This window comes from Callorhinus ursinus, unplaced genomic scaffold, assembly GCF_003265705.2.
Source record: "Callorhinus ursinus isolate GAN/ISIS: 27379988/994484 unplaced genomic scaffold, GSC_fseal_2.0 scaffold30, whole genome shotgun sequence".
Classification (NCBI taxonomy): Eukaryota; Metazoa; Chordata; class Mammalia; order Carnivora; family Otariidae; genus Callorhinus; species Callorhinus ursinus.
The window spans coordinates 2,018,798-2,033,603 of NW_027397092.1; the positions used below are offsets into that span (position 1 = coordinate 2,018,798).

The window sequence follows — 14,806 nt, forward strand, 5'->3', positions numbered from 1 at the left end:
CGTTCCTGGAGCTCAGCAAGCTGTAAATATCATTGTCCCAGCACTTTCTCCAGTGTCTGGCAGAGAACGCATCCTCACATCAATGGTATTCACATCAGGACAGTTATCTTAATGCCCTCGTTTCGACCTTTTGTTCAAGGGTTTTTGAGTCTCGTGCATGTTCTTTGGTGTTAACGCTAGCAACCCCATTAGAAAAGTGCCCCGATGCTTTTGCTGTGGGATATAAAATGATTTCCTATTAAAATAATAATGAGGACACCTGGGTGGCTCAGTTGGTTAAGCGGTTGCCTTTGGCTCAGGTCATGATCCCGGGCTCCTGGGATCGAGCCCCGCGTCCGGCTCCCTGCTCAGCGGAGAGCCTGCTTCTCCCTCTCCCTCTGCCTGCCACTCTGCCTACTTGTGCTCTCTATCTCTCTGTTAAATGAGTAAATACAATCTTTAAAAATAATAAGAATAATGAATGGTCAAACAGGAACGAAGTTGCCACCAAAGTTGCAAAATCAATTCCCAAGGGCCCAAACAGTAGCTCGGTCACATTAAACTAACAAAGCAGGGATGTCTCTTTGTCAGGAAATGTCATAAACAGAGAGACTGTAATTCACTTGCTGAACAACTGTAAAATCATAGAACTATTGACAACTATTCCCTTTAAATTAAGGGAATTAACCTTACTTAAAATTTCGAAGACAGGATCGCCCTATTAATGACCTCAGCGCTAATAAGCATGAAGGAACCATTTTAAATTTGTACGATGCGGACGTGTGTAATCCCTACCACACTGTGTAACCCCTGCTAACCGCACAATTCTGTTTGGGAACGTTGGAAATAGATCCTAGAAAGGGAAGCAAGGGTCCTACATGCTCTTTTACTCAAAGACAGAGTCTACATTTTTGGTGGGGGTAGATACTAGCCCAAGGATTATTTCTGAATTCCAAAGGTTAGACACGTTACTGTAAAACACTGAAATAACACCTCTTTCCGGAGAGTCACTGCTTACATCTTAGCGAACAGCCTTCTGGATTTTCTCCAGGGCATGTACACATTTCCAGTTGACCCTTGAGCAACGCAGATTTGGACCCAGTGGGTCCACCTATGCAGAGATTTTGTGTATAGTTCACCACTGTAAAATGTATTTTCTCTTCCTTATGATTTCCTTAATAACATCTTCTTTTCTCTAGCTTACTTTATTGTAAGAAACAGTATATAATAGACACCATGTGTATTGAGTGACTGTTCCCATGATCGAAGGCTTTCGGTCAATAGCAGCCTATTAGCAGTTAAGTTTTTGGGGACCCTAAAGTGATCTGTGGATTTTTTTACTGCACCGGGTCAGCACCCCTAAAACCCCCGCATGTTGTTCAGGGGTGACCGGCCAACATTCTATTCCGTAGCTTCTTCCGAAAAGATAAGGCTTTTGACTCCAGAGCATCAAGGATTTGGAGCAAGCAGGCTGTCTGTTGCCCAAGTCACGACTGCTTTTCCTAATCACCACTTCATTGTTTTGATGTAGATACGCATCTGGGCCCGGAAAGACGCCATCGCGAACGGAAATGCAGACTTTGCTTTGAACCTCACAGGTCCCATCTTCTCTTTTCTGGAAGATTTATTTAATATTAGTTACCCTCTTCCCAAAACAGGTGAGCTATTTTCCCTTCCGATGCAATGGCTTCCTATTGTGGGGGGCCTGGGTTAAGGTCAAAGGGCACGCAGAGGAGCCTCCAGGGACTCACTGTCACCATTTAGCTGCTCTTTTGGGTTGTGTCCTACACCTTCCTGAACACAGAGGGGCCCGTTTGCTATTTCTCTGTAGGATGCCATGTGCCCAGCAGGTGTCCTCAGGATTTAGACTCCTCCTGGGTGTTCACCGCCAGGTTCATAGCCTCTAGCCCCTGCTTTTTCTCTAGCCTTCTGTCCTTTCTTCTCCCAGTGCGTGGGGATGATGCAATATTCTGGATCCTTTTAGCAGGCCTACGAGAATTACTCCAGTTCCCGTGAATGAAGGTTTTGGATCGGGGGTGGTTGTCTGTGGGGTGGGGTTTGTTTGGGTTTTGTTTGTTTGTTTGTTTTCCTATTCTTTAGCTGTGAGTCATTGCATGAGGACGCAGGGTCCTATCTGTCAACGTTTGCTGTATAAAATTGGAATCACCTGTGAACACTAGGCTCCTCGAGGAAATCCGGGAACGTTTTATTGCTTATAGGTCTGTAGAGTATGTCTTTCAAATCACGTGAGCCCCTCAGCTCAGAAAGTCGTCCAGTGGTTTCTCTGTCTACCGTGAGGGTGTATCGTGTACATGTATTTTGTTCCTCTGACATGTTATGTGAATGCGTGGAAAGAGTATGTCCTGTCTACATGGGCAGATGGTGGAAGAAGGTAGGAAGTCCATATCTGGGAACTCAAGCCTCCTGAACTCGGCCGGGCAAGCTGGAGGCTCTGTAGCTCAAGCTTGCTGGTTCAGGAGGAATGGGGCATGAGGCAGCCTTGGCCCAGTGAGGGGTCTGGGAAGTGATACCTGTCCTTTTGGGAGTTGGGGGCATCAGAAGCCTGGGCTTGGAGGCTCCTGTGGCCGGAGGATCTCAAGATGACGCTTGTCTAGGCAAGAAAAGTTCCATTTGTCTTTATTTAGATAAGGAACAGTCCCGAGTGACCCTCCACACCCTGTTCCATAAAGCACCCCTCCATCCAAGTAGGCTCCTGCTCATTATCTCCGGGCCCTCCCCCCCGTGCCCCCAGCCCTCCGTGGTTTACACCACTATCGTCCCTACCTCAGCAGGCCCCATTTGGTCATACCCCGTTCCCTCTTGCCCCCTCCGTTCTGTCTCCCACACCGAGGCACAGGGGATCTTTCCCTAGCGAAGTCCAACGACCGTATTACCGGCCTCTTTAAAACCTCTCCGTGGCTTCCCATTGCCCTGAGGATCAAGTCCAGACTCTGTATATAGTCTGTCTTTACAACTGCGCGTCTCTTGCCAAACTCTCGGGGCTTTTGGCAGTTCTCCAGAGTCGGAAGGAGGCTTTGGCGCCCTCTCGTTCCCCTCCCCCACCTTCCTCTTCTCTCCCCCAGGCTCTTGCTCAGGCACTTTGCACATCCCGCGATGAGGTCTACCCAACTGGTTAATTCGTATATTTCTCCACTTAGTGCCCCTCCTCCAGGAAGCTTTCCCTGACGCCCTTTTCCTCATGCTTCCACAGCATCCTGTGCACCCCTCCATTGGAACTCTTGACTTAACTAGATCCTAATTGCCCCCCACCACCCCCGACCATGAGATCAAGAGCAATGTGGGTTCAGGATCTGGCTTGTCTTTTTCTTTGTACCCTCAGAGCCTATGGATAGTGCTTCTTTCAGAATGGTAAACAGTAAACTTTTTTTTTTTTTTTTTTTTTTGGTGAAGGGGATCAATACATGCACTTAGTTCAGTAATTCCATGTAAATTCTGACTAGATTGTCAACTTCTGGAAATCAGGGTTATATTTGGCACAGTTTTGTATCCTTCATAGCCTCTCAACCAATGTGACACGCAGGTAGCACTTGCTCACAACTGCATTTTAACAGACGATGAAAATGAGATCTTCTATTATTGGAGAGAAACAAATGTTTCCCAGTTATTTTAAGTCTTGGTTGAGCCATTTAAAAAGTACAAAACAGGGGCGCCTGGGTGGCTCAGTCGGTTAAGCATCTGCCTTCGGCTCAGGTCACAATCCCAGGGTCCTGGGATCAAGCCCCGCTTCGGGCTCCCTGCTCCGTGGGGAGTCTGCTGGTCCCCCCTGCTTGTGCTCTCTCCCTCAAATAAATAAATCTTGTTTTTAAAAAAAATAATAAATACGGGCTTTTAAGATTTGCAGATTTTATTTTAATTTTTTAAAAAGATTTATTTATTTATTAGAGAGAGAGACAGAGTGTGTGTGCATGAAAGCCAGGGTGAGGGGCAGAGGGAGAGGGAGAGAATCTCAAGCAGACTCCCCACTGAGCATGGAGCCTGACATGGGGCTCGATCTCAGAACCCTGAGATCATGACTTGAGCTGAAATCAAGAGTCCAGCACTTAACTGACTGAGCCACCCGGGCACCCATCCTGGTGCTTTTTGAATGCAGGAGAAGTAGGTGGCTGGGGCTCTCTGTTCAAGTAGCTGAGTTGGGGTGGTAGCTTCAGTATGTAGAAACAAAAGCCATGAATCACCAAGCAAGAGATAATGGACTGGCTGAGTAAAAGTCTTAAGAGAAAGAAGATTAAGAAGTGGTAATGGGAGTACCCTAAATATATAAAGAACACTTACAAATAAATAAGAACAATACAGAAGAAAAAACAAGGAAAAGATACATGAATAGATGTTTTACAGAAAAAGGAACACATGTGGTTTAATAAACTTATGCAGAGTTATTTAACCTCCTTAGTAATCTAACAAATGAATGTCCAAGGCCAGGGTGAGGCACCATTTTATACCTATTCACTTGTTAAAAAGTAGGCATCTAACAAATGCCAAATGTTAGGAAATGGCTGTGTTGAAGGGAGTATCAATCATCACAACAACTTTGAAACATATTGATTGTCTTGCAATGTTGATCATTAGAATACCTTAAAACCCAGGAATTCTGGTTCTAAATACATCTCCAAGAGGAATCTGAGCGCATATGTACCAGAAGACATGTGCAAGAATGTTCATAGTTAACACTTTTTTTGATACAGCCCTAGACTGAAAGCAACCAAAAATGGTCATGGTTAGGAGAATGGATAGATAAATTATGTTTCAGTCACACAACAAAAAAACTCTATTATAGCAATGAGAATGAAACATTTTTTTCCTAAAGTTTAAAAACAAAACCCCCTAAACTTGAAGATAGTGACTTAGCTGCTGGAAGAAGATGCTAAAGTGTGAGTTGAGAAGGAACACACAGAGAGAGGTAAGTTCAGCTCTTCTCAAACTTCAGCGTGTGTTGGAATCATCCAGAAGGCTTGTTAAAACACAGATGCTGACCCAAGAAGTTCTGTTTCAGTAGGTCTGCGGCTGGTCCCAGAATTCTCATCCCTAGTAAGCTCCCAGGTAGTGCTGATGCCACTGGTCTGGGAATCCCAGTATGAGTTATTAGCAACATTCTCAGTTAGGGGTTGGCAAGCTATCAAATCTGGCCCGCTGCCCTTTTCTGGATAGCCCACGAACTCAGGGTGGTTTTTACATTTTTAAATGGTTGGGGAAAAAAAAATATTCTGTGACACATGGAAATTATATGAAATTCAAATCTTAAGGTCCATAAATAAAGTTTTATTTGAACACAGCTTGGTTCATTTGCCCACATAGTGTCTACGGATGCTTTTGCTCTGTGATGCCAAAGTTAAAGATGTGATGGAAAACATGCAGCCCACAAAGCTGAAAATACTTCCTATCTGGCACTTTAAAGAAAGGGTTTGCCAATCTTGTTCTAAAGGTAGAGAGGCAGATTCATGGGTATTTATATCATTATTTTATTTTATATTTAAGATTTTATTAGAGAGAGAAAGAGATAGCAAGAGAGAACACAAACAGGGAGGGAGAGGGAGAAGCAGATTCCCTGTGAGCAGGGAGCCCGATGAGGGGCTCAATCCTGGGACCCTGAGATCATGACCTGAGCTGAAGGCAGGCACTTAACTGACTGAGCCACCCAGGCGCCCCTGTATTTTTATTTTAAAATAATGAGGTATCATTAAAATAAAACAGGGTCCTGTGTGAGCCAGTGATGATAGTTGGTCAAGAAACAAGAATTTGCTTACTCCCAATTCTGGGCATCTGAAGGTAAAAATCGTTATCAGGAGTTAGTAAGGAATGGCTTCTTAGAATTGTGTAAGATTGGCCAGCAAGGATTGGGGGCATTCATAGATTGAACAGAGGATTGCTTGGGGGCACCAAACAACTCGAGCAGAGAATGGCTCAACAGTAGTAGAGAGTAAAAGGGATTGGCTTGAGTGGAGCAGAGCAGACTTTGCAAGGAAAGTGAGTGGGTTGATGGAAGGGGGGATGGATGCAGGTGGAGGAAAAGGGAGGTAGAAGAGTTCCAACCTAGGCTTAGCAATTAAGTACGCCCAAAGATAATAGAGCATTAACTAGCGGAGGCTATGTAATGACCTAGATACATTTTACCGCACATGCCATCTTCAACCATGTATAAATCAACATAACATATCGAACACAGCACAGCACAGAACATTCATTAGGCAAACGTAGCACGCATTATAAAAATGGCATTTCTTGGGGCGCCTGGGTGGCTCAGTTGGTTGAGCGACTGCCTTCGGCTCGGGTCATGATCCTGGAGTCCTGGGATCGAGTCCCACATCGGACTCCCTGCTCGGCGGGGAGTCTGCTTCTCCCTCTGACCCTCCCCCCTCTCATGCTCTCTGTCTCTCTCATTCTCTTTCTCAAATAAATAAATAAAATCTTTAAAAAAAAAAAAAGGCATTTCTTCTATTAGCAAAAGAAGGTAAAATGTTTTCTTGTTCTTCTAGTTTTATTTTGGGTGGGGGAGGGGCAAAGGCAGGGGAAGAGAGAGAATCTTAAATAGGCTCCATACCCAGCTCGGAGGAGCCCATGAAGGGGATCGATCTCACGACCCTGAGATCACATCCTGAGCCAAAATCAAGATCAGATGCTTAACCGACTGAGCCACCCAGATGCCCCTGTTCTTCTAGTTTTAAAACTAATAAATGATCATACCATAGAAAATTTGGGAAAATCAGGGAAAGCACAAAAAGGGATAAAAATTTCCCGTAATGCTACCACTCAGAGATAACCACAGCTAACATTTTGGGTCTGTTTTCCCGCTGTCTGGGCAGTCTCAATCTCTGTATTTGCTTCTTTGTTTTTAACAAAAATGGAACCCCACAGTGTTGCGACTCTTCTTTGAGTGGCCTTTTGTTTTATTTTAAAAGGTAACTCTACGTGGCAACATGATCCAGATAACTATTCTTTTGTATTGTCATTTTATTTATTTTTTATTTTTTAAAAGATGTATTCATTTATTCCAGAGAGCGAGCGAGAGAGAGAGAGAGAGAGAGAGAGTGTGTGTGTGTGTGTGTCTGTCTGTCTGTGTGTCCGTGAGCAGGGAGAGGGGCAGAGGGAGAGAGAGAATCTCAAGCAGACTCCACACTGAGCATGGAGCCTGCCATGGGGCTCAATGGCAGGACCCCGAGATCACGACCTGAGCCAAAACCAGGAGTCCAGACATTCAACCACCAAGCCACCAAGCACCCCTGTATTGTCATTTTTAAAACATAGAATGCCTACATATCAATTTGGCAAAATAATTTATTTAAACCCGCTGGTTGAACATTTAGACTAATTGCATGACCTCCCCCCTTTTTTGGCCACTTTAAGAACACTAAAGGAAACATAGGGAATGTTTACAAATATCCATGCTATTTGCATTAGTATAAATCCCAAAAGTTGAATGAGTTAGTCAAAGGGTAGGAACATTTTAAAAAAATTCTGAAGCATTTTGCTGGATCACTCCAGAAAGATTGTAGCAGTCACGTCCTTACCAACAGGCTATATGCCAATTTTCCTGTACCTAATTGTTAATACTAATATTAGCAGTACTAATTATTAATCCTCTTATACATTTGCAAGATTAAGTTATATCATTGTTTTAATTTGTGTGTCTGATAATAAAGTTGAACATTTTAAGTAAGATTTTTGGCTATTTTAATTATTTCTTAAGTGAATTGTTCACATTTTTGTTTTTTTTTTAATTTTGATCTGTAAGAGGTTTTTTTTTAGATATGAAAAAAAGTTATCTAGTTGCTTGTTATATATGCTGCAGATATTTTTCCCAGCTTGTGATTTGCCTTTCAAATTTGTTTATAGTGTCTTTTGGTGAACTAAGATATTTCATTTTAACTAGACTACTTCTGGGGCACCTGGGTGGCTCAGTCGGTTAAGTGTCTACCTTTGGCTTGGGTCATGATCCCAGGGTCCTGGGATCAAGCCCCACATCAGGCTTCCTGCTCAGTGGGAAGCCTGCTTCTCCCTCTCCCAGTCACCCTGCTTGTGTTCCCTCTCTCGCTGTCTCTCTCTCTCTGTCAATTAAATAAATGAATAAATCTAAAAAAAAAAAACTAGACTATTTTTTAGAGCACTTGTAGGTTTAAGGAAAATTACACAGCAAGTATAGGGAATTCCCATTTACCACCTCCCTGTCGCCCTTCTCCCCCCGCACCCCCACCACAGTTTCTGCTACTGTAAATATCTTGCCTTAGAGTGTTACATTTGTTACAAATGATGAACGGATATTGATACAATATTGTTAAATAAAGCCCATAATGTATGTTAGGTTTCACTCTGGGTCCTATACATTCTATGAGTTTTGACAAATGTAGAATGACATGTATCCAAAATTACAGTATCATGCAGAGTAGTTACACTGTCATAAAAATCCCCTGTGTTCATTGCCCCCCTTCTCCCCAGAGTCATGATAACCACCAATTTTCTTACTGCCTCTCTGGTTTTACCTTCTGCATCATGTTACATAGTTGGAATCATACCACCTGTGGCTTGTCCTCACTGGCTTCTTTTCACTTAGCAACTTGCATTTAAAGTTCCTTCTTGTCCTCTCATAGTTGGATAGCTCGTTTCTTTTTATCGCTGAATAACACTCTATTGTATGGACATACCGCGATTTGTGTATCCACTCACCTATTGAAAGACATCTTCGTTGTTTCCGATTTTTTTTTATTTGCAATTATAAATAAAGCTGCTATAGGGCACCTGGGTGGCTCAGTTGTTAAGTGTCTGCCTTCGGCTCAGGTCATGATCCCAGAGTCCTGGGATCGAGCAGTGAGCGGAGTCAGGCTCCCAGCTCAGCGGGGAGTCTGCTGCTCTCTCTCTCCCTCTGCCCCTCCCCCCGCTCATGCATGTGCTCTCTTTCTCTCAAATAAATAAATAAATAAAATCTTAAAAAAAATAAAGCTGCTATAAACATTCTTGTGCCAATTTTTGTGTGGACTTAAGTTTTCAACTCATTTGGGCAAATAACCTCAGTTGCTCAATTGCTAGACTGTATGGCCAACCTTTATTTAATTTTATAAGAAACTGGCAAACTCTCTTCCAATGTGGCTATACCATTTTGCCTTCCCACCAGCAATGAGTGAGAGTTCCTGCCACTCTTCCATATCTTCTGCAGCATTTGGTAGTGTGTTTTGGATTTAAACCATCCTAATGAGTGAGTGTATAGTTGTATCTCATTATTTTAATTTGCAACTTTCCAATGACACAGGATGTAGATCATATGCATATTTGCCTATCTTATGCAATGAAATGTCTCTTTAGATTGATTGTTGCCCATTTTGTAAAGTTTATTTTTTTATGGTGAAGTTTTAAGATTTCTCTGTACAGGTCCTTTATCAAAAGTATTTGATTTTCAGACAATGAAAACCATTTATTTTCTGGCTTCCGTCTTTGGTATTTGTCTCCTCTCCCCTCACATTATAAATATTCACTTGTATTTTCTTTTAGTAATTTTATGATTTCATTTTGAGACCGTTATATCTGGAAATCTCAAACTTTTTGGAAGAGATGATTTCATTTTTCCCTCCATTTAAATCCACTTAGATATAATTGCCTTGCCTACTTTTGACAACAGTGCAATGGAAAATTGGGGACTATTGATATTCGATGAGTCATTATTGCTGATGCAACCAAATGATCAAGTAACAGACAAAAAGGCTGTGATCTCCTTCATTCTCTCCCATGAGATCGGACATCAGGCATGTGGTAAAATGTTCTTTCTTATTTCACATGAAGATATTCTCCAGCTGTTCTACCAAGGATAGCAAAAAACAAAACCTCTATGGTACACCAAATTTTTAAAAATTATTCAAGAAGTGGGACAGTGAAAGAAAGATTTATGTAATCAGATCTTGTGTGAATTTGAACTATTGGTGATGGATCATAGCCATGAGACCTCCCAGGCCCTTCAGAGTTCAGATATTTACATCCCAAAGTAAACTTCACTCCAGGGAGCCCTCTTCAGGGAAAGTAAGCCAACCAGAGCTATGATTATTTGTTTTCATTCCATCTTAAAATAAGGAATATTCAAAAAAGGTCACTGAAAGATATCCACATTTCATCAGTAGATTGTTATGAACTTTGTTTTTGCTTTGTCTGAAGAGGGGCTCAAGGGGGATGTAGGCAATTGGTTAAGGTGTCAGTGAGATGAGCAGTCCTCAATCCTCAAGCCGCATACCCAGAGGTGGTGTAAATGATTTATTTCATTAGATCTGTGCTTTTACAATGTGATCTTAGAAGCTTAGTTATATGTTTGGTGGAGCTTCTCCCATCTGCTTTTTGACCTTGACTCCATTAATACAAATTTGTCCAGAAAGAAATGATCTAAACTAGGAAATTGTTATCTTCTTGTTATGTAGATCCCCAAGAAGTTCTGGGAATGAATGATCTATTGGGATAGAATAACACTTTGTTGCATAGTCAACACAAATTTTGACAAGTTTCAGCCAGTCACCCAAGATGCCACTTTTTTATGATTGCTCAAGCAGCACATTGCTCTGGAAGACCGGCTGCTAGCTATTAATGCATGACAGTTATTGCAAGAATTTGATTAAATACTAGGGTACAGATTAGTCGGTGTTAAAAATTATTGTGTTTTTCTTTCCTGATTCCATTCATCGTCCCTTTGACACTTTGTTTCTGTTAAGCTCAAATAGAAAATAATTACAGCAGAACATATGAGTGACTTGGATATGGGGCAGATCAAAACATGTTCTTTAGACAACACTACTGCTTACTGCAAAATTCTATGTAGTCTATTGAGAGTCTAAGATGCTGTAGTTAGTAGGTGTTGGGTGAATATTCCAGACTTTTGCCTTATTTAAATTAACATAACTCTTGGGGAAGGGGACAGTTTCAGACATGCTCCTCTAGCTTACCTTTATCTTTGAACATGACAGTTTTAAAGCAAAAATTGCTTTCAGTCATTGGATGTGAAATACTTATTTTAAGGAAATGCATGACTGATATCTCTTCATGTTAAAACCACAACATGCTTTTTGGGGTCCTGTTTTCCAGTTCTGTTATTGAGGGAAATACAGTTTCATTATGTCTTTGACCGTCTATGTATTTAACATGCAATTACAATAAATATTCCTAAGATTAAAAAGGCTCTTTTTTCTCCCATCTCCAAAAGTGGTTTGGAAATTTGGTTACCATGAATTGGTGGAACGATATCTGGCTCAAAGAGGGTTTTGCATCTTATTTTGAATTTGCAGTAATTAACTACTTCAATCCTAAATTCCCAAGAGTAAGTATGTCTGTTACGTTAACTTATTGTTTCTCCTAATTATGAAACTAATGTATTTTGTCATTTCAAATGTGTAAAATACAGAAAAATGGAAGGAATATTAGATTACCTGTGATACCAGAGATGACCAGTGTTATCTTTTTTATGTTTTCTTTTTCCAGGCTTTTACTCATTGTAAATATTCGTAGAAGTGGGAATTACTTTTTTACGCAGATAGGCGTAATGCCTTCTGTACTTCATATTATATCAAGAGCATTTCTGCAAACCATTAAATCATTTTTGAAAACAAGATATTTAAGGGTTGCCTAATATTTTATTTTATCACCTTATAAGGCATATGCCTATTATCTTTCCCTACTGTTAGATTTTAGGTCATTTTCACTAGACTCCATTTTAAAGCCACTGTAATCAGTAGCCTATGGCTTTAATGATAAGTAATATGCTATATTATAGATTATAAAATGTTGTATAGATCAGCTGTGTAACTGATATCACATACATTATAGCTGATCCCATTTTGCTATTTTGAATAAATAGTAAACTGAAAATATAAATTCATGAATATGCAAATCTGATGGTTTCAACTGTAAGTTCTATTTCTGGTCCATTATGTAGATTAATTAGGTAGTGCTTTCAGAATGGCATGATAAAATGGAATTGCTTTTCTTTGATTTAGATATTTGAATCTTTAGATGTAATACCGTTCCTTGACGCGTACCTCACTTCTTGATAGCAAACCCGAGGTCCTTGCTTTCACTCTGTCCTTGCCTCCCTCCACCTTTCTGACGCTCAAGCCTGCTCATCCTGCTGCTCCTGACTGGCCTGTCCCTCATTCCACCTCCCCGTGTTTCCAATCTTGGTTCTTCGCCTCTTTTCTTCTTTCCCCATCCTCACTCACTATATTGATATTTGAAAGACCGATTGATCTCCACTGGCCAGATCTTTATTACAGGTGACATGTAACACTGCCCACTTTGAAGGAGATCCTAAGATGATGTTTTTTTCTATTCTATTGGCAATAAAATTTCCCCTTTTTAGGAAAGGATGGAGATGGTAGATAGATGATATTTGGGTTTTGTTGGTTATTTGGTGGAATCACACAGTTGGCAAACCTAACTTGACCCCTCAGAAACTTTCTCGAAAAATCCCCCCCTTTTCTTTTACATGTTCATGAAATCGCAGTTTGTGAGAAGCACTGAGGTCACAGCCTCTTCATACCCCTGTTCCATGCCGCCCACCCTATGCTTTGCAGAGTTGGTTGGTATAGATCGCCAACCACTCCGCAGTCCAGCCACTCTGCCTCCCCTGGGTTGGGCATCTTTACCTAGATAAGGAGACTGAAGTCCTGGATGGTTAGGTGACTTGCCAAAGTCATTTGCATGACAGGGACAGAACTGTGATTATTACCCAGTTGTCCGGGTCTAGTCTGATGACGAAGGTAATGATCATAATAACAACAATAATACTGCGTTTCCTATTCTCTGAACACTTAGGATGTAAGTCCCAGGTAGTTTGAGTTTTGTACGTACATCATCTTACTCACTTCCCCAAACGATCATCTGAGTGTAGTTGTCACTCTATTTTCTAGTTGAGGAAATAGGTGGGGGGGAGCATTAAGTAAGCTGTTTAAGGTCTCACAGCTACTCTATGTTGGAGATGAGACTCACTTCCAGATGTCTCTAGCTCCACGGTTACACCTTCACCCAAATGTGCTCCGCAGAGAAAACACGTGGCAGTGTCCTTGTCCCCCGAGAGCTAATAGGGGGTGTGGGGGAGTTCATAATATGACTCTCTTCATTTATATAAACTTTATATATTTAGAGTAAACCTTAGTTGTCTTCAAAAGTCCTTTCCATATACTCTGTAGCTATAAAGTTGTTTGTATCTCTCTCTTATAAGATAGAACCTATGCATGGTTCATGTCACCGATAACTGTTTATGAAAGCATTTGGTTGTGTCCCCAATTAACTCTGCTTGGATTCAATAAGAAAAGCAGTTCCATCCCCATGAAACAATTAGATTCACCCTTTATTTTCTTAATTGAATAGAATATATCATTAACATCAACCAGTTACCTCTTAATGCAACTGAAATTGGCTAAGGTATTGTCATGATCTGGGAAATTTTGATGAAGATATATTACTAGTGCTTTTGAAGCAAAGATGATAAGATTAACCTCTTTTAATCACTGGTTTCTTAATTGCTCTTTACTTTTTTTAAAGATTTTATTTATTCATTTGAGAGAGAGTGAGAGAGCACACACAGAGGGAGAGGGAGAAGCAGACTCCCCGCTGAGCAGGGAGCCCGACGCGGGGCTCGATCCCATGACCCTGGATCACGACCTGAGGCGAAGGCAGACACAACCGCCTGCGCCACGCAGGCGCCCCCTTAATCACTCTGTAGTGAGTCTACATTTCTCAGTGTCTGTGGAGCTGAGTGAATATAACCCTTGGTAAAAGAGCATCAGATCCTGGCGCTTGAGGCAATTGCCATGAGCTTTGATTTTTAAAAGCTGAAAGCCTTAGTTCAATGATCTTTGAGAGATCAAGAGCTTCGGTTTCCTTTTAACCTGGTCATTAAATTGACATTGGGGAAGAGAATCACAGAGCCATATGCAGAAACAGATTTCCGTCTTTTCTTTTTTGGTCTAATGTCAGCTGAAAGTCATTAAAACGTGTTATGAATGGGTCATGGTCACAGATTCAGAAAACTTTGGGGACCAGTGGTTTGACCCAGCTCTGATGCTGCCCCCCGCCCCCCCCCCCCACTGACTTTTCTGTCTCTCTTCCTATGCCTGCGCTAAGGAAGCAGCAGTTTTGGTGGAGGGAAAGGCACCCTGGAGCTGTGCAGCCAGTCAGATCCTACTCTGGTTTTAGAATCATTGTAAGTGGGGCACCTAGGTAGCTCAGTCGGTTAAGCATCTGCCTTTGACTCAGGTTGTGATCCCGGGGTCCTGGGATCAAGCCCTGCATTGGGCTCCCTGCTCAGTGGGGAGCCTGCTTCTCCTTCTGCCTCTCTGCCTACTTGTGTTCTCTCTCTCAAATAAATAAATAAAATCTTTAAAAAAATAAGAATCATTGTAAGTTGAACACCTCTGAGCTTTAGTTTCTCATTTGTAAAGTTTCATGCAGTCGTTCAACGCATTGTTATCTACTACATAACATCATGACAACTACTATTTACCAAGTGCTCATGTGTTTGTAGAGTATTGTTTACATTATCTGATTCAATACTGAAACAACTCTAAAGAAATAATGATGATGATGATAAGTAATTGCAAGTGGCTAAACCTTCTTGAACAGGTCCTATTTGCCAGGCGCTGTGCTAAGACCTTTATGTAAATTAATTTAGTCCTGAAAATAACCCAAGGAGGACAATGTTGTTTCCTCCATTTCTAGATGGAGAAACCGAGTTTCAGAGAGCTAGAGTTGGTTTCCTTTTACGAGTAACACAAGTCTAAAGAGGGTAAGGTAGGATTCATACCCAGGCGGCTCAACTCCAAAGCCTGTGTGTGTGTGTGTGTGTGTTTGT

The 14,806-nt window shown here is 41.5% G+C and overlaps 1 protein-coding gene across 7 annotated transcripts in view; it reads left to right on the top strand.

Annotated features, from left to right (window-relative positions):
* The window catches only part of LVRN (laeverin), an 88,028-nt gene that overhangs the window by 22,360 nt on the left and 50,862 nt on the right, over positions 1–14,806 (top strand). For all 7 annotated transcript variants that reach the window (XR_012374178.1, XR_003205917.2, XR_012374177.1 and 4 more), the window contains exons 4-6: positions 1,511–1,637; positions 9,571–9,725; positions 11,162–11,275. Coding sequence is in view for 3 of the 7 variants with exons in the window: in XM_025860864.2 (XP_025716649.1) it covers positions 1,511–1,637; positions 9,571–9,725; positions 11,162–11,275 (396 nt within the window). In the remaining 4 variants the exon portion in view is untranslated. The remainder of the gene's footprint in view (positions 1–1,510; positions 1,638–9,570; positions 9,726–11,161; positions 11,276–14,806) is intronic.